The sequence below is a fragment of the Nothoprocta perdicaria genome, unplaced genomic scaffold, assembly GCF_003342845.1.
Source record: "Nothoprocta perdicaria isolate Ctin4 unplaced genomic scaffold, notPer1 scaffold_17, whole genome shotgun sequence".
Taxonomy (NCBI): domain Eukaryota; kingdom Metazoa; phylum Chordata; class Aves; order Tinamiformes; family Tinamidae; genus Nothoprocta; species Nothoprocta perdicaria.
In genome coordinates, this window is record NW_020454871.1 from 5,447,234 (window position 1) to 5,467,784 (window position 20,551).

General features: G+C 41.8%; 1 protein-coding gene across 2 annotated transcripts in view; it reads left to right on the forward strand.

Annotated features, from left to right (window-relative positions):
• Positions 1 to 20,551, forward strand: part of GRIA3 (glutamate ionotropic receptor AMPA type subunit 3) — a 136,720-nt gene that overhangs the window by 77,741 nt on the left and 38,428 nt on the right. For both annotated transcript variants that reach the window (XM_026036014.1, XM_026036013.1), the window contains exons 6-11: positions 452 to 613; positions 4,571 to 4,738; positions 7,764 to 7,868; positions 9,172 to 9,279; positions 10,483 to 10,689; positions 17,230 to 17,606. In XM_026036014.1, the coding sequence (XP_025891799.1) occupies positions 452 to 613; positions 4,571 to 4,738; positions 7,764 to 7,868; positions 9,172 to 9,279; positions 10,483 to 10,689; positions 17,230 to 17,606 (1,127 nt within the window). The remainder of the gene's footprint in view (positions 1 to 451; positions 614 to 4,570; positions 4,739 to 7,763; positions 7,869 to 9,171; positions 9,280 to 10,482; positions 10,690 to 17,229; positions 17,607 to 20,551) is intronic.

The window sequence follows — 20,551 nt, forward strand, 5'->3', positions numbered from 1 at the left end:
TCTTTGCCTTTGCAGAGCAATGTAGGTGGTCACGGCTCCTCTGCTCCCACTGCTCAACCTCCTTGCACACTTTTCTGTAGAAATGTTCAATGTAGAGATGTTGTTTTGGATTCTTCTTCACTTTGATGAGAAGAAAAAGGGAAATTGTACATGAAGTTTCTCCACTGTTTTCTTTCCAGCCAGTGAATACTCCTTGTTATGTGGCCACAATGCAGTAGGGCAGTTTTCCATTGCAAAGATGTGAATAAGGAGACTTTTTTCAGTTCTGTTCTATTTGCATTGTTACAGTCCCAGTGGTCATTGTTGCAGTAAAATATTTTCTACTAACAGCAAGGAAATTCACAGTTTTCTTTTATACTAAATTTGTGCCAGCTAAAACTAAGCCAAGGAAAAAGGACTTTGAAGGGCACTGGATAACCCTGATTCTTGTTTCTCACACGTGTCCTCCCAGGGTTTCACAGATATCGTGCTGGAGAGAGTGATGCATGGAGGTGCCAATGTTACTGGATTCCAGATTGTTAATAATGAAAACCCAATGGTTCAACAGTTTCTACAACGCTGGGTGAGGCTTGATGAAAGAGAATTTCCTGAAGCCAAGAACTCTCCGTTAAAGGTATTTGTTTTATTCTGGCAGTGATGGAAACCATCTGAGTTGCTTTTAACAATTGTTTAGATTTTTTTCATTCCTGATGCGTGCATGTGTATGATGCAGGTATCTCATTAGAGTGTGTTGGAGCATTCACTGCACTTCCAGGAGTGAGAAGGAGAAACTATTAATTGGACACGAGTGCACACTGACATCTCAGTTCCTTTGTCTTGCATATGTAGAAAATCCTGTCACGTTTATAGTAGATATAAAGCCTTAAAATTCAACATCTAGAGTTAATGCAGTGTTTGGTTGTTTGTAAACATTTTTTTAGATTGTTTTTTAGATGCAAACTGCAGGTTGCTAGTCAATTTTAATACTGATGAAGAATTTCATGTGCAAGATCAATCAGCATTAGATTCACGGAGATGCCACTGCAGCCTCCTCCTCACTACTAACAATTGCCCTCATAATCTAAGCCTGGATTTTGTGCCACTGTGCTTTAGTTAACTGCTGTAGCTACTCTAACTGCAATCAGCAAACCTTTCCAAATTCTTTATCTAGCCGTCTTAGACGGGACAAACTAAAACAAGAGCTACTGTTACTAGGGCACTCGCAATGAACATGTTAATATCTCCCCATGGATATTTCCTGCCTCAACATCTGTATTACACAGTGTGTGACATCCACCTTCCAACCAAGGAGTGCCATAAGGATGCACCATTCAACATCTGATGCTCAAGTCTTACAGGACCTGTGCATATTATTAATATTCTTAATTAGATTCTGTCTTTCTCTTCCTCTCTGGTTAGGCCTGTTCTTTCGCATCAGCTCCTGGAGGTGAATAGATGCAGGGGATGGTAGGGGATGAGGGGACCTGTGATTCTGTCGCTCCAGCAAGTCCAGGCCTCTATAGCTTGTATACTGCCACTGTGGCCCCAACAGCAGGCCTGTCTCAGAACATCAGCCCCATGTCTTTCCTACTTGATCAGGGACAGGGACTCAGGAAAAAATGTCAAACCAGGGGTGAAAAAAGGGTAAAAATTCCATCCATTTAGTTTAGATGTTAGAAGACAGATGAGGGATGGCATGTGGTAGAGTCTCCCAGTAGGCAGAAGATCAGTTTACAAAAGGCTATGATCAGCTGTTATTCTCCAGGTACCACCTTCAGTACTGGAGGCTGTTCTCTGTCCCTAGGAACAAGCAGCACAGCTTGACCATGGCCAAGCTGCTGAAGTGTCCCAACTTTGGCTGCATCCAAAGTACCTACTGGAAGGTCCCAAATTATACCTGGGAATTGTTCGGGTGCAGGTTGGCCATGGCCCAAACCACTCCAGGATAATTCTAATAGCTTAATAATTGCAGACGATCGAGTTCTTCTCCCTTACCTGTGCCTTGGCACAGTTTAATCCTCTGGGGCAGACATAACTCAAAAGTGTGCCAAGACTGGGACAAGAAATAATCATCTGAATTTGTGGTTTAAAACAGGTACCAGAAAAAAATACTTGAGTGGTGTTAAGTACAGCAACACGTACTATGAGAGGCAGAGGAGTCCCTTTGGTATTTTAAAAGTTCCAGATTTAACAAATGTGACAGGAATAGTCTATTCAGATTTGGTTGAATCTCAGAAGAAAAGGTAAAACTGGATGCTTTTCTGCAGTAATTTCCATTTGTAGGATCATATGGTTTTTATGGGTAAAGGAAGTTATCTTAATCCCATACTATTGCACAGCCTCATAGAGCAGAGAAAGTCAAAGAGAGGCCCACAGAACTTGGGATTAGTGAATTGTTCCCCATTGATTAGGAATCAGGCCTGCTTTCTGAAAGCTTCTAGCAGTGATGCAGGAGAGAAGATAAGTATCACACTAATCTTAAAAGCTCTGAAATATAAAGTTAACCTGGGAAGATTTTCCTCCACTTGAAAGCAATTTACCTTGAGGGAAAAATTGCTCTTTATCCTTAAAAAATAATCTTAAGTATATGGTGCAAACACAGAGATTACATTACCTTTCCACAGATGTACTGCTCATTACAGAAATGTGCACAGTATTTGTCAATCAGACAAAAAGCATACTTAAAAATTGATGTACAATATTTTTGATTAGGCAATAAAATTGCCTAGAGATTAAAGCCCTGATGTTTAATTTATTCTGTATTTTATCAGCATTTCCCTCCTCTCTCTCTTTTTTTCTCTTTGCATGCTCATGCATTTATAAGTAGAATTTGAATAAAGTAGAAAATTAGATAGCTCTCCTGGCATGACTTGGAAGGGACTACATTAAGGTTACTGACAATTGACGCAGTCTGCTGAAAAAATTATCACTGTGTTGGTTTTATGTAGTGCTAGATTGGACAGCTATTACAAGATCTTCTTAATACAAGAACAAATATCTTTTAAAATTACTATCTGATTGTGTATTGTGGTGTGGAGTGCGACATGCAGTCGTTTTTAGCTCATTAAAAGGGGAGGTGATTGTTGCCAGGCCAGCGCGGCAGGGAAGGGTGGGCAGGATCAAAAGGGCCACCTGCACCTAGATCCACTCCGAGCCGAAGGAAAAGGAAGAGTTTGCAAACTGCTGTCAGTTGAACTCAGCAAGAAGGGCTGCTATATAACCTATTCCCAGTGTTCCCAACACTGCCTTTGCGCCCTCATTTAGGAGCTGTGCTTCTCTTGATCTGCACACACCAGCTCACCTCGCCATGTGCAGGTTAGCCAAGGCTTCACATCAAGCTGAAGTGCTTGCCGTAAGATCATAGGCGTTTTTGAGAGATACAGACCACCAGTTGTGCTATGCTGCCCTGCAGGATGGAGCTAACTGCCTCTGAATGGAGGATAGCTGAACCTGCAGCAAAATGCATATTGCCACCTTTTGAATTTGTTCACGGGCAGCATTTTAGTTTACACGAACTCCAGCTTTAGGTTCACTGGGAGCCAAGAGCTCTGTATTATCATATAGACAGGATAACAGAGGGCAAGCTCACTAGTATATGCAGATACCCATTAAAACCTGTTACATGCTTCCGCCTTCTCCCCTCTTCCCTCTCCTTCCTCCCATTTTCATACAAACGTTGTGGAAATAGGAGGGGTCCTTTATAGGAGGGGAGTTAAAATCTGCTCCTGCAGATGCCTGAGAGACTAAGCACCTTCAGCAGCTCCTGTGCTGGACTGAAATGGCATCTTGCTCGCAGATGGAGAGATCCCTGATTATGTGAATGTTGAAGAAATGTGAAAAACAGCTGCTTTTTTTATTTGTTATTTTTTACAGGTGACATCTAAGTTACAGTATTAGCAGGAGATGTATGTAGGAGAAGCAGTGGATGAAGTTGAGAGCAGTATGAGCAGATAGTTAAGGGGTCTGTGAGGACCAGCATGGACTAGTTAAGTAACTAGCATGGTAGCTCTTCTCTTCCCTTCACATGGCACCTGCTGCAGTGCAGGATAGCTCAGCCCCCTGCTCCGAGTGGAGCACAGTGGAGTTACAGTGGAGCAAGAGAAGGCAGATGGGCAAGTACCAAGAGGCTGCACTGCTTGGAGGGTTGTGAGTGTGATGACTTGTTTGTGTAGCTGTCACCAAAGAGAAGTGAGCTGATCTGTGGCTGGTCACAGATGCTACCTGATCAGGATCGTAGTTCAGACAGAAGATATTTGTATTAGCTTTAGTACAAAATGTCTGGCTTGGCAGTCTTGTTAAAAAAGTACTGACTTCATTCAGATGACAAGTTTCCAATTAAATGTAAACCTTATGCCACTATAAAATAATTTTATTATTTTACTGCTGTATACCATACAACATGAAAATGTATTTTATTTGTTACTTGGAATATGTGCAATTGGTAAATGACATTTAGCATCTGTGCCAGGACAGGGAGCAAGGGAAAGGGCTTGCCAGGACGATGCTTCCAAGAGCGTTTAACAAGACCTGATAAACCTGCAGCAAATCTAAGATTGCATTTGTCACCATGTTTTATTTGCATCAATTCTAGTATACATCGGCACTGACCCACGATGCAGTCCTGGTCATAGCAGAGGCTTTCCGCTACCTCCGAAGGCAGCGTGTGGACGTCTCCAGAAGAGGCAGTGCTGGAGACTGCCTGGCTAACCCTGCAGTACCGTGGAGCCAAGGGATTGATATAGAGAGAGCACTGAAAATGGTAAGGACAAGCTATGGCTGTTGGTGGTGGCTGTTCCACAGCAGCAGCAGCTCTGCTGGGATGTCCTTTTACTCCATGGGCAGTGTGATCTACTCGTGCAAAACCTGCATCTCCTCAGGGACAAAAGAAAACCTTAATGACAGACTCCAAAGGAGGCCTCAAACATATCCAGCCAAGTGCAAGCGTAACAAATTAGCTCGCAGAGCTTTGGCCAAAGATCACGTCTCTCGGGCACCAGTGCAGCAGCTGCCTGAGAGGCCACACAGGACCGCTGCACTGAGCATGAGGGAGCACGAGCCATTTGGCAAAGGGACCAGGGGCTTCTGAGGCCAGGCAGAGGCTGCAGATGTGACTGTCCGAGCCCAGCGGGATTGCCTTTTGCATGGCCAGGCTGTCAGCCCTACCATTAGTTTCTGCATTGGATCCTATTTCACTTATGTCTCTGTAGTTTTGTGGTGTTTTAACTCTTTTTTTAGACTGCTATGTCTGTTAAAGCAAGTGACAACAGGAAAAATTGGTAATGATTCTATACAAGTAAGAGACAAGAATAGAGTCTGCTTTAGATCTTGCTTAAACTAGCGTGAAACAAATCTGTTAGAATGGTTTTATCATTTTTTGTAAAAATGGAGCAGGTGAGATCAGATGTAGGCTCATGTTAGATAAAACAAGTCCTAGGTCAGGCATCACATGCTTCCCTATTGCTTTTTCTTGCTTACTAGGTTGAAAGGGTTATATCAGAAGGTTTATTCTATCCCTTGCTCTTTTAAGGACTGAGACACAGAGTTCAATCTCACATTGTCAGAACTCTTCTCATGACGTTATGATAGTTCATTACAAATGCCTTAAGTGCACATTCACTCTTGCAGCATATACACACTCTTGAAGAGATTACACTTAACCTTCAAAATAGTTAAAGAATTTATATTGTCCATTTGAAGTTAGTTACAAGGACAAACAAGACTCTTGTGAATGAGATAAAAAGTATTCATGTCAAAAAAGTCAGAACAGGACAGTCCCTAATTGGAGAGAATTTATTTAAAGAATAGTAATAATAATTCTTAAGATGCACAGAGCCGAAGTCATGAGTGGCACAAACGCAGAGGTCTGACTTTCAGTAGGATGACTTCTATTTTTCAGCTATTCAAAATGAACTACATGAGATTCATATATAACCCCAACAACTCCCACTCAAGATAAGATCATCCCACCGTGACATTTCCCACCAACCCCATCCCATCCATCACAGTCTCTACCCTACTCAGACAATGATGTGAAATCCATGCTTTAACTTCCCTTTAACATTTCCTTCCCTCTCCAGTTGTACCACAACTGAAATATGAATATTTGTTCCAGACATCCTCGAAATAACTGATGCCAGCAGAAAATTCAGTGCCAGATTATAGCTATCCTGCTGGCAAAAGGGAAATAAGTGTTACCTGACTCTTCTTCCCTACAGTCCTGAAAACTGCCCATGTCTGTATTCCTAAATCTGATTTTAAGATCAGATAAAGTGTAAGATAGTTTATCTGAACACATCTGGCTAGTTATAAATAGTTCATTTGTGATTGCCTCTGCACTCTGGGCTAGCAGGAGTCCTGGTGAGCCTTCTTGTCTCTGTGCAGCCAGATGAAATGTGCTGAGTTTTCCCACCAAAGATAGAAACAAATTAAATTTGAAGTCAAGAGGTGTCAAATGTGCAGTGCTCATATCTCAATATGCATCAGGATGAACCTGACCTAACAAGGTCTGCTGAGAGATGACCACTGCTGTGCTAAGGTAAGCAGACAGCTTCCCGCAGGCTCCAGAAGCAACCACATCAGCTTGCATCTGCCTGCAAATGATTTGTCAACTACCCTACACATGCCTCTGCTCTGGCCATGGTTCATAGTCACATTTAAAGTCCCATCCGAGTCTCTAGCTTCAGCTTTCTGGAGACAGGAATAACTTGCATCTTCTTCCACAGCTATTTTAAGAAAGGTTCAAATTCACTTGCTGATGAAAAATTCACACTCTTCCTACATCCCTCTGAATTTGGTTCCCAGGATAATTTGAGGCCCAAGGAATTTTGACTGTGTTATATAGCCTGTCCCTCTGCATCATACCAAGTTTGATTGTACCCTCTCTAAGCCATGGAGAGCAGATCAGTAGCCAGCATCTCCAGGGACTGACTGCAGTTTCAGAGCTTCTCTTAAACCAGTTTTCCATCATGCATTCCTATAGCTTCTACTGAATTATGCTAATTATTAAAGCTAATTTATCCCTGCTGAAATTTCAGGCTGTTACTCCTCCTGTCTGAGATGACAGCTTGTCAGTGTTGATAAGTGTTAAGTGGAAATATCTCACCCTTTCATACAGAAAAATAAGAAAGGGGTTTTTTTTTATATATTATTTGAAACAAAGTTCTTTATAGTTCCCCTCAAAATGATTCATGCGAGCAGGTAATGATAATGACTTACCAGCTATAGTCCCATCCATCTAGATTGAGACCAGAACTCTATAAGCAGTAGGGGCAATTGCCCATTTTCATTCAGAGGAGATATTCATTCCTTTCTCCTACATTGAGATTAATCTTAAAACAAAGTACTTGCCAGTGTGAGCAACAATATGAGATTCAGGTCCATACTCCAAATCACTCTATGCCGTGTTGGGATAGGATTTATGGCACTGAATTGTTGCAGCTTCTCTTTGGTACTGTGTTCTGCAGCAGTGAATCCAGCGTGACTAAGCATGGCAGCACCAGACTTTCTTACATTTAACATACGTGCAGGGCTAGTTTCACTTGAATGCAGCTTGCTGCAGTAGTGAGTCACCAGATGAGCACTAACCAGGAAAACAGGCAGCTGAAACACAGAGTTGGGGCTTTCTGATGTAAAAAATGTAACTGTTTTTGTCAGAACTACTGTAAGTCTCTTCTCTGGACAAAAATTGGGCCAGAATGACTGAGTTCCTGCAGTATTTAATAGAGGAAAATACAGGGTGTCTTTTAAATTTTTGTTTGTTTGTTTATTTTTGTTATCTACTTAAGGTACAAGTTCAAGGAATGACAGGGAACATCCAGTTTGACACCTATGGTCGGAGAACAAATTACACAATTGATGTGTATGAAGTGAAAGCCTCGGGATCACGAAAGGTGAGTTTCAAGATATGCATCCAATTTTATCTCTTTGGGAATGTTTATTCCAACAAACTAAAGAAAATCAAGAATACTACACAGCCATTGTAAAAACAGAATGCCGAGGAATCCTTGTTGTCTTGCTCTCTCCCCTAGTCCAGGAATCTTCTTTTTTGTTCTTTGTCCAAATCAGTTGTGCCAAGGTCAACTTCAGACCTTACCCCCTTTTCCAGTAAAAGCCTTCTGGAGATTTTCCACTGCCAAAGGTCTCTCTATTTGGTGTCATATCCCTGTTCTCAGCCCTTTTTGCTAGTTTCCCTTCATCTTTCCCTTCCTTTCCATAATAGATGTCAGAGCAGCAGTGAAGCTGGAGCTAATATATTTTAGAAAACTCCTGAAATTAGCAGAAAATCTTCTTGTTTGTTTGTTTTGATTGGGATTTATACTTCACTCACTTGTCTCCTAAACAAGGTATAGATCCTAAGTGGGATATTGCCTACATCCATCTTACAAAAATAATTTAAGACAGATTTTTGAAAATAATTAGGTGAACAGGCTCTCAGAAGGATCAAGAAAAGAGCCTGAGTGGACTGCACACACAAATCCACCTGATTCTACCAGGTGTTGGGCACCTGACCCTGCTTAATCTCTGTTTAGACTCCTTAAATTTTCTGCACATATTTGGTAACAAAATACCTGGCTATTCAGCTGGGTTTACAGTGCAGTGTTACAGCTGCATTGTACAGAAATAAAAGAGCCAATTTAATAGCAAGTGTGAGTGCAGCCCCAGCCCCGTGGATGTCAGCCCAGGCCAGCTGACACGTAGTCATCTCATGCACTGGCAGGGTGTTGTAATCCAGATGGAAGTTCCTGCTCCTGTGCCTGCATTGCTGGCAATATCTGTGCAGTCTAATATGAAGCTGGCCCAAGCACGCTTACAAGAGCTGTGGTCACTGTCTGCTCTGTGGTAGAATATGGGTGAATCAGTAAAAATTTCCAAATCAAAGGAGTTTAGGCTATGAAATATATATCTATATGTTTTTTGCTCTACTCATTTGTAGAAATGCAAGAATTTATTCCATGAACCATGTGAATTTATATAGGGAAAATTAAACGTGCATTTTTATTACATTTGGCTTGTAATTATTTCCACATGGGTTTGGGAATATTACTCCTTTAAGGAAGCCAGTGTAGTTGTGTAATGGCATTAAAAGAATAAATGCTTTCAAGCCATGTGTTTTAATAGTTCTTGTTATCAAGCTCATGTACCAGAGTCCTTGTAAACATATATAATGTAAACATGTAATCTCTACTTTTATAGGCTGGTTACTGGAATGAATATGAAAGGTTTGTGCCAGCATTAGACCTGCTACCCTCTAATGACACTTCATCTGTGGAGAACAGAACTATAGTAGTGACTACCATCTTGGTAAGTTGTACATTCTTGGTTTGTTTGTGTTTAGGAAATAAGATGCATAGCTCTTGAGATGGGTTAGATGCCTGGCCAGAAGGCACAATGTCGACTTGGAGTGGCTGAAAAACTTAGTAACGTGCAGAGATGTACTCAGGCCTTAGCCCTTTAATGTGTATCACTACTTTATTGTGTATTAAAAATGTTACTCACAGGAGGAGTCCCACTGAATCCAACAGTGTAACCTCCAGCTTCACAGTTCCTTGAACACAATGGAGCTCCTCATGTGAGTAAAGCTACAAGTGCATGTAAATGATTGCAGGATCTTCCTGCTGTAGGTTCAGATCTTGCACCCCTTGCTCAAGAGGAGCTCAGGTAGACTCAGCCCCCATGGACTTGAGTAAGGGTGGCACCAGGCAGCCTGTGAAGAACTAGAAAGCCTGCAGCTATATTTTAAGACTAGGTGTAAAGTGATCTTTATATGTGCATTTCCGAAGGACTAATTCTTCTTGTGTCTTGCAAACAGCAGCACCTGTCTCGGTCTATATGTCTCTTAACATATGTGTTCTGTACTGTATTGCTGTGTGCAGTCTTCTTGTGACTGTTCTGCCTGTTACAGCTCTACTAAGCATGAGCCAATTATATGCTATTTAAGTGGTGTATTTTATCCTCCTATGAATTCAGCAAGATACAATCAGCATTTCAGATGAAATTTTCCAAGAAGGCTAAGGGAATTTAGGGACCAAGATTGCTGCTGAACATTTTAGCCTGACTTCCCTTATGCTACTTGGAAAATACCTCCATCAGAGCCCCAGTCTGGGCCGTTGGACATTAACAAATAATTTCAGTGGGTACAGTCGTTGAGTATGTCAGTTCTTTAGATACTAAAAATTGTGTTATTACTGCAGTCATGTTATGTGCTTGTCTAATTGCCTAAAAATTTAGATGTAATCCTGAAAACAAAAGTGTAACTTTCTTAATAGTTCTGGTGTCTTCAGTGGTTCTATACTAGCATTAAAGATAGTAGCTTATGTGATTGCAGGGTTAAGCCAAGGATTTTTAAACTACAAATATCCGTTTTTCTAATTCCTGTTCTAAAGTCGGAAATGTTGAAAGTATTTGACAGTTATATGAAGTAAGGATAATAACAGCTCTCTCTTTGTATGTTTTAAAGCCGTATTTTACATTCATAGACTTTTGATCTTTACTTTTGTTTCAAAGGAATCACCATATGTAATGTATAAGAAAAACCATGAACAACTAGAAGGGAATGAGAGATATGAAGGATATTGTGTAGACTTAGCTTCTGAAATAGCAAAACATGTTGGAATAAAGTACAAACTGTCAATTGTTGGAGATGGGAAATATGGAGCTAGGGACCCTGAGACTAAAATATGGAATGGCATGGTGGGTGAACTGGTCTATGGGGTAAGTTTCTCTTAACATTCATTTTAATGTTCATTATAAAAAGTTATGCTGAAGCTAATAAACTGCAAAATAAAGATTTTCTGTTTGAATATTACCATAAACATTTTAGATACTTTTGTAGTATCATTTTTATAGTCTTCCTTTTTAATTATTTAACTGCAGAAAGTGTCATTTTCTCCAAATTCTCCAAATCAGTTTCTGCAAAATGTTAAGAAGAGACACTGGGCAGATTGCAGTTTCCTTAACTACAACAGAATTCACAGCTTTCCCTTCAGATGCTGCTTTTTTTGTGTGCCATATCTTCTTTTTTTCCTGTGAGTCTTGCTTGGGGAGAATCTTCCCATTAAGGGTCTGATGCTTTGGGGCTGAATTTCATGGTATCATTGATGTCAGTTTGTGTTTGATCAGAACCTAAAGACTCTGCTCACCCCATTCTTGCTTTTCAGGGGAGAAAACAATGCAGGCCTGAAATCATCCACATCTTTTTCTCTTTAAGCCCGGGATTTAGCTTTTAAAAGCTGTCAGACAAAAAATGGCTCTCCAATTCACTGCTTTCCTCTTTATATTTCTATTTTGGGCATATATTGCTTTGTATAGTAAGAACAGAAAAAGGCCGGAATTGCCATTTTAGAAATGCCTTTAAAAACTAGAGTTTTGGAATGCTGATACAATAAACCAGATGGAATGGGGGAAAAAGCTGGCTTTGCAGAAAAGACTGATGTTTCATCTCTGCCTTTTTTCTATGCATGCAAATGAGATGATTTGTGATTCTGCCCAAATCTTCTCTATAGATTATTTTTAACGAGCTTTCCTTTTATTACCAATGCCCGGGCAGCAGTGAATATTTCTTTTGCCTCCTTTTGTTCCATTGCTGAGGGTAGTTTCAAAAAGTCACCTCAAGTTTCCCCATCACATCAGCATCTCTTGCAAAACGGTTGGTGAGAGGATTCTTTTCAAATGATTCAATCTCTTAAAAGTAGTTGCTGAATTTGTGAAAAGTTTGCATACTCTGGAATAGTCAGTTCTAATGCATTATTATACACCTTGTAGCTTATTCAACTCTGTAATATGCTGTATAAGCAGCAGTGGTTCAGTGTTGTGATATTAAGAGGGGGAGGGAGAGAAAGCTACTAATTAGAGAAAGTGAGGAGGAGTCTGGACCCCTGGGCTCCATCTTCACTTGACTGTTGCATTGAGGTTTGCCATTACACGTCTGTTGAACTATCAGTGCCTCCATTCTGCTGCTTTGGAAAACAGTGTTGCCTCTTTCTGAGAACGAGTTCTTTGAGAAGCTCTGCAGGAGAGCTGTAGTTTACTTCCGAGTATGATGATACTGTGATAGAAACCTCAACTGGCAGCCTCCCTGCGTATGGTTCAAGAAATATCAGGAGTATTAGCACTAGTATGTTAGTTTGATGCCTCTGAAATTTTAGCAAATGACAATTTACGAAACAGCTTATTCATTTAAAATAATCATACCCTATTCAAAAGGTAAACAAAGAGAACATGAAATTCCTAATAGCAGTTGGGGCCTAGAGACCATCCAGAATAGTGAAGAAGGGTGCAAAAGGACTTTCTTGCTTTGTTCCTGAGCTGGCTCCCCATCCCATGGGGCTGAACGACCAAGCTGGCAAGCTGGGCCAGACCCACCTGGCTTTCTGGGAGCAGGGAAAGCAGTGAGCTCCACAGCTCCAAACAGAGACCTCACGGTCACCCCAAACCCCTTTCCAGTCCTGTCTGCAAACACCATGAAATACTCTTGGTCCCTTTCTCCATCTGTTGAGTGGGGACAGTTAACAAGGATGAGCAGAGAGCCCTTTGAAGATGAAAAGTGCTCCAGAAGTGCTAATTATTTGGAGCAAGCATCTCATTTACGTGCTAACTTTCCTTTATCTCTCAGGGGCTTTAAACTCTATTAGGGAGCTAAAACTGCGTTTAGTCCCTAAGACTGTCACTTTTGGCTCCTCTGCATTCTGTTTTCGGAAGACAAGAGATTAGCTTTTAAATGTCTTTATTAGCATGTATGGAAGACAAACATGAGGGGATAAAAGGGGCCTGATTGGTTTTGGTACCAGTTTTCCAGCAGCTGAACTGAGCTGTGGCAGAGCACACGGGCTTTCAAGTTTTATTTGTTGCAAATGATAAACAATAACTAGTCACATACACATGCAGCATATTCCTGACCCAACAGGCAGCTCACCCCCAGCTCGGATGTCTTTTACCAAGCATCTTTTTAATATTGTGCCCTTTTGTGCATATCCACATGCACATAACTCTTATAAAACATGCACCAGCAGCTCCCGCCATGCACAGGGCAGGATAAGCCTCTCCCCGCCATGCCCTTTTGGTCCTTCTTTCCCTTCCCAGTTGTGCTGCTGCTCCTCAGCCCGGGAAGGCCTTCCCTCCCGGAGCCTGACGCGCTCCACCGAGGATAGCTGGCAGGCGTCTGCAGTGTAAGTACAAGTGCTTTGGGAGCACAAGGAGAGCCAGGCCTTAATCCGCTCCTGAGGTAAAAATATGACTTTATAAAAATCTTTCAATATGTAAAATACCATGACGGATGGAGCTGGGAAGCAAGGGACAACAGTGTCCCAAGTACTGCCCGTTTGACGGTCCTTGGGAGAGCCCCTGACCGGCACTTCAGCAGCCACGTGCCAGGTGGCCGCCAGGATATGGGGCGCTTGTGCAGTGGTTTTAGCTGACAGGAGAACTGAAGTGATTCCCAGATCTCTTCCTAAATTGCCTGTGGTTTTAATTTGTCGCACCATCTGTGCGGATGGGGCTCCTGCGATCCGTCTGATCCACGTTGGGCAGAGAAGGGGAGCGCCCCCGTTGGCAGGAGCTCAGGAATCAGACATACCTTTAACTTATCCTTCCGCAAGAGAGAGAATAACAATGTCTCAGAGGGAATTACAGGCATCCAAACAAAGCACATTTTGGACAGGGAATGAGCTTAACATTGACAAGCCTCTGCAGATGCAGCCAATTGCACTTCTAACACATTAATAACATTCTGCACCTCTCAACTAATAGATATTAAAAATGCCATGCAGCATCTTGCTAGTTGATTTCTAAATAAGTGTGAGCTAATACCTTAAATGCACGTTCCCCCCCCAGCCCAGCATCTCTGCACGGCCTGGCCTGCAGCAGGGCCTCCTTACGAGGCAGCGTTCACCAGCAGACACCACAGGTAACGTGTTGCTCTGCCTGACGCTGCTCCTCGTGCCCAGAGACCTTTGCAGAGTTCTGAGCAGCAATCACAAGCCGCCGTGCCACCGCGCGCTGCCTCTCGCTGCTGCGCCTGCCCTTGTCCAGCACAGCCGGGGCGCCCGGTGCTTCGGCTCCTGACACGTAGCCGGCAGCAAGGACCTGGCGTCACGCGCACGTGGGTGTCATCTGAGTGCTGGTAGCTTCCCAGGGCGGACAGGGATCTTGTAAAGTAATTGCTGGCCCTACCCGCTGCTTGGAAAGCACTACAGCTGCAGGGAAATTCCTCGCATCCGCAAGCAGAAATAACCAGAAATGCCAACAGGAGCCAAGCGTCCTGCTCCTGCGATCTCCAATGCATGTCTTCCAAGGTAGGAAGATTTGCCTTAGCTCTGCAGGTCGGAGAGTTTGAGCTCTCCTGGATTAGAGATTAAACATCTTTCTTGCTGCTTCCTGTGGAGGGATGTTGCCATTTACTGTTCTTTCTTCCTCTCCTTAAGAGTCTTGAGATTTGCAGCCTGATGGGGTCAGCGCTTAGTGGAGTCAGGAGCACCGTGGTGTTGCCGTCCTCACTGAATCCATCCCTCCCACGCTGGGAGGAAGGCAGAGGCTGGAGGAGCCTCGCAGGCCTCCATGACATTTCTCTCCCAGCTCAAATGCAGTTGAGATGACGTTTGAGTGATTAGTCTTGAGTGATTAGTGAAGCTTGGTTGTTGAGGCTCCCCAAGCCCTCCTCCAGTGCCCCACAGGGTAGGGTGTATTTGTGGTTGTGGTCGGTTGGTTTGCCTTTTCATCTGGCTCACTTTTTATGGATTCTGCTTATCTGCAGCCATACCAAGGAGAGTCACAATTGTGCTGCAGTTCCTAATAGGCCATTAGGGTGTTTAAGCTCTCCAAAAGCATTTTTTTCCAAGTACTATAAATTTAAATAAACAAAGAATCCCCTGATTTTAACCACTGAAGTGTACCTGTTGTTCAGGAAAGTGGTAGGGAACCAGGCTTAGGCCTTGGATTGTGGCTGATCCATTTTCAGTGCTGTTAGTGTTGATAGTCTCCTTAGACTCTGTGTCCCCATCCAGTCTTGTTCCCTCTTCAGGGAACGTTTGCTGCCATGTTCATGTAAGAAGTGAGGGTGTTTGTGGGTGTTCCCAGTGTGTTGTAGGCCCCTAGGGTGAGGTCCAGCAGGAGTATTAGAAAATATCAAAAATGATAGCAAAGCGTGAAAGCAGCAAAGCGTCAGAAAATTCATGTTTGTAACCCATGTTAAAATGTGGTTTATTTACCAAGAAGTTCCTCCTGTGTAATATGAACGAGGACATGATATAACTCCAGTGTGTTGATCTGAGGGTGCTGTGCCAAGCGTGAGCATCCTCCTCCCGACGCATCCCCCAGGAAGGCGCTGAGGACCTCTGCCCAGCAGCTCGTGAAGGGCCCGCAGCCCCGAGCACACGCTGTGTCAGCGCTCGGGAAGAGGCCCTCGGTGTCTACTTTGGCAATTAAAACAGGACTCCGAGAATTAAATTTCTCAGAGTCCAAGAACATGCTGGAGAGAAGGAATGGTGCTAGGGCTGAGGCAGCCAGCTCCTGCTCACACCAGCTGCTCCGGGGTGTTCCCGTCTGCGTGCAGAAGTCGCTGGCAGCAGGGCTGCCACCTGAGCACTGCTTCCCACGCGGCTCGTGGCGCAGGGCCCGAGCAGACCTGAGCCACTAAACTGGCTCTAATAAGGATTAATATGTGAGGACCTCCTTAGTCCAACACCTAGTGCAGTACTGACGGCAGTGAAGTTTTGCTGCATTTAAAACTGATACCCTGTGTACTTCTACCTACTGACAGCATCCATTTAATATTTAACAGTAGTTTAATGGGCAGAGGCTAAAAGACAAATACGGGTGTTTGAGGAATTTGGCAGTGCTCATGTTCTAGGATTTTCTAGTTCTTTTTCCACACTCTACTTGTGCCTCCCCAGGCTGCTCTCTTGCTTAGACCGTCGGCAGAGTCATCTAAAGCCACTAAACACCCACACGTCCTAAAGCAACCAGCCTTTTAGGTTTGCATATTCAGGCAACATCAAACTAGATGTTTGCAGTGAGTGACCACAGGTCAGGTGAGGGTTTTCTGCTCCAGGAGAGCATCACTCGAGGGAACAGCATGCATGGCTGTCTAAAGGAGCTGAAGAGGGCTGCAAAATTAACACCCAGGGCCACGGTTTCCAAATGGCTTCCTTACATGCACATTCAGAGTTTATTTGATTATTCCAAGCAGTGACCTTGTCCACATACATCACAGAGGCAAAACCCAGCATGAGACTGAGCCTGGCTTTGCAGGGAGCCGTGGCCGTTTCTGTTTGCTAACCTTTAGAAAAGGTCAGAACAACTGTCTAGTAGGAGGAGCCAATCAGACTTTAATAACATTGATGTACATTGCTGTCAGACATAAAGAAAGGCATATGCAGTTCTTCTATTGCTGGTAGTGCTTAAATCCAGCTAAAATTCAGTGACTTCCCCTTTTATACCCATTTTAAAGATCCTGGACTCATCAGTTAGTCAATGAACTTGCTGAAAGAATGAAAAAAAAAAAAAAAAAGGAAATTTAAATACAACAAACACGTGACATTCAGAGTTCTCAGGACATTGACAGATACAGACCTAGTATCTGGCTAGTGACAGAGGAGACAAGGGGCAAGCGCTTGCCGTGATAGAGTGTCTGGCACATGTACAAGGACAACCATGTCGGAAGGGGAAGAGGACGGGCTCTAGGCCAAGAATTAGGATTCACTCTCCTTTCTTGAGTTAAATAATAAACAATGTCAGACAACTTGCTAATGAAAAAAAGAAGATTAAAAACCCATCAAATAATCCACGTGAATTTTAAATTCCTATCGTGATCTCTTGTTTTGTTTCTCTGATACAAGTATGGTTTATGGGATAACAACAGTTCATAGCTCATCTGGACATTAAAATACAGTTCTGTATGCATTCTGTGCACACAATAAATACATTGTTCTAGGAATTGCAATTTCAGTTGTGACCTAACTATCCAGTTTAGTGTTTTATGCATCCCTTTTTAACTGAGGATAATTGTTAGGTACACATCTGCCTCTGCTTTGAGGCCCTTGCGTGGGATTGTCCGTAATTTGTCATGCTAATGATTGTCTATTGGCATTATGAAATTTCAACAATTGAAAAACAGTTTCAGTGAGTGCAAAGCAAATGTTACTGCTGAATCTTGTAGTTTATCATCTGATAAATCTTTAACTTGAGACTCTAGATTGCAGACATGTTGCCACTGTTTTTTAACTAACTTCAGTCTATTTTTTATTTTTCCCTTTTCAGAGAGCAGATATAGCTGTTGCCCCCCTCACCATAACATTGGTGCGAGAAGAAGTCATAGACTTTTCAAAACCTTTTATGAGTCTGGGCATCTCCATCATGATCAAGAAGCCTCAGAAATCTAAACCTGGCGTATTTTCTTTCCTGGATCCTTTGGCTTATGAAATTTGGATGTGTATAGTCTTTGCTTACATTGGCGTCAGCGTAGTTCTTTTCCTAGTGAGCAGATTCAGCCCCTATGAGTGGCACTTGGAAGACAACAGTGAAGAACCACGTGACCCTCAGAATCCTCCTGACCCTCCAAATGAGTTTGGAATATTTAACAGCCTTTGGTTTTCCCTGGGTGCCTTTATGCAGCAAGGATGCGATATTTCTCCAAGGTTTGTTCCATATCACTCCATCACCTTTTTGCATTTTATGGTCATATTCCAATGCCATGGTGCATATATGTTACTCTATCAAATTTTATTTAATTCCATTTTTTGACATTCCATTTAATGCTAATGCATTTAAAGCTTCATCATCAAGCCACTATGCTTGCTAATATTTGGCTCCAATGAGTGGCATTACCTTAAAATGCCATTTATGCATTTCTGCAAAACTTATATACACCATGTTGAGGCTGTAAAATGCATAGGGTTTTCTGTTTTCAGCAATGCTTGGAGGGCTACCGTGTTTTTGCTGCATATCTCATTTTACGGTCACTGCTTGGTGCATATAACATTTATTATGCTTTGTAAAATAAAATTTGATTATTTTTTAAAACATCACATGCAACAGCACTTTAAAAACATCTGTCCTCTGCCATGGCTTCTGCTCATCTTTGACTTTCTTTTGAGTCTTATTTCTGCATTTTTATTCTTGTTGAACCATCCTTTCATCTGTTCCTAATTTTCTTTTCACCGTGTTTTGCATGTCCAGGTCTCCATATGTGCCTCTCTAAGAGTTATTGTGTACTGTCCTTTATGTGTGTCACTGCTGAAATCTAGTCTGATCTATTGTCCCTCTGTTCATAGGCAATATGGCCCGAAAAGCATTGCCAGATTCTTTTTCTTATTCATGAAGACAGTCTTTCTGAATAAGCCTTTAGTAAAGCCTTTAGTTTGGTAATAGTATTAACAATTGTAGATTGTATTTCTCTTTTTAAAAAAGCACTTTGAAAACCACCGGAGAATAGTGAGTTCTCTCTAACTGAACACTGCATACCTCAAATGTTTTTTCAATAATGTATACATACGTATATACATATAGTCTTTCTACATAATGCTTTGGTGATGTGCCTCATAAGCAATAGAGCTCTGTAGTTACATAGTGATGGAGTTGAAGTGAGTAATATTTTTATATTTTAAGTTATATGAACTTATATTTTTGTATTTTTTATAAATTTTAATATATTTTATATGACAGTATTTTAAAATCTAGTCTACAACGACCTTAATTATTAAAAATACCCATTTAGGACAACCCATTTTCACGAGATTGCTAATTAGAGAGAGACAGGTATTTTCTAAGTAGTAAGAACTAACTTTGTCAATCTCCACAGTACCATAAAAGCAGTACCTTTTCTGCTGCCTAAATTGAAAACTTAACAAGTTTTCTTTTCAGTATGGCACTAGAGTATCACCTCATCTTTAGTCTCACTGAAATCAGTGAAAACTCAGGTGAAGTTTCTTGAAAAGGATCATGGTTTTAGCCCTTGTGATGATCCTTTAAGCTCGCAGTCTCTGCCTATTCAGATCCCCAAACAATCACAGTGAAGTCCAGGGTTTTCAGGGATACTGACATACCTGTTGCTTTTGATGCAAGCCATTGGTATGCTTTAAAAGTTTGGATAGCAGTAATTAGATTTCACATGTGATTGACACATGTACCTTTATATAAAATAACACTCAGCCTTTTTTCCTAGATATGACCACACGTTAGTTTTTGCAGAGGTAGCAACGTTTCCGTGTGCTGCCTCACTGCATAGTTAGAGCTTTCAACCTCTTCCTCATGTCTCTATGCTCTGTTTCTGCTCTCTTCCCAAATTCTGCAATGAAACTGTGCCTTCCTGCTTGTGGTTCAAGGTGATGAATAGTGATAGCATTTAAATTGCTGTTGACCATGTGTGTGCTCAATACAAAGGACCGGGAAATAAGCACTGGGACATCACATGGAAAGCTGCAGGCATTGCACTGTTTCCACCAGGGCTGTTTATTGACAGTAAATAGCAGAGCATAGGATTTTTATTAGCTCTCATGTGACTCTTGGACAAGTTCAGCTGTCTGCCTTATATAATGAGAGGGAAATACCCTTTTTTTTTTTTTTTTTTTTTTTGGGATAGTGCAGTGTTCAGTACCTTGGAAATACCTACTAGAAAGAGAAGTAAACCTAGTTATCTACCTCTCAGTAACTGTTAGCTGAGTATTAATACGAGACCCTTATTTGAAGACATTGTTCAGCTATTTTGTTATCTTTTGTGATAACAGACTCCAGGCAGTTACAGAAGTCATTGCTGAAAAAAATCAACAATGTTTTAAATTCCAGAAACACTTTTCCTTTGATTGATACATTGATTTAAGTTGATTTAATGTGAAATTTCTTTTCCATAGAAGGGACTGTTCCCAAGTATTCCATTCTGAATCCATTTCTTTGTAAGGTTACGCCACTCACAGTACACTGCCAATATGAATGTCTCATACTATTTTATTGCCATTAAAAGGGGCTTCATTCTTCCATTGTGAGTTTTGTCTGAATACATTTCTTATAAGAGAGCGTGCAGCACTTGTAGCGAGATGCCGACAAGCAGTATGGAGAGATCACTTTTGTACTTGCTGAGAAAGGCTCTTTCAGCTGCCTTTGTGTGGAACAGCTGTGACATCTAATGACTAGTTAGATCTCTCCTCGGTGAGTATGCTGTGCGGATATTCCAGAGGATATATCCCTATACTCTCCTCTCTGCATTTAATAGGAGTCGTCTAACCTGAATCAGATAGCAGCCAGCGGATGGTGTTCGTTTCCTCCCTTGATGGAGTCAACATTTGCTCCAGCAGTTTTGTTCTGCTATCAAAGGCTGCTGTGTTTTCTGCCTAGTAAGCTAAAGTATTGAAAATTCACTTTTGATGGATCAAAAGTGGATTGTTAAACTTGCTTTAATGTAGGAGATGTACAACAAACGGAATCAGGAGAAAACACGGTCAAATTTGTAACGCAGTTTTGAGCAAAAGTATCTTTGAAATCTCTATGAAACCAAGCATTTTCAGTTTGCTCTTTGTTCGTATGGAATAAAGGGCCTGGAGTAATTAATTGCTGATGCAAAAGGAAAGGTTTTTTTCATTAAACAGGA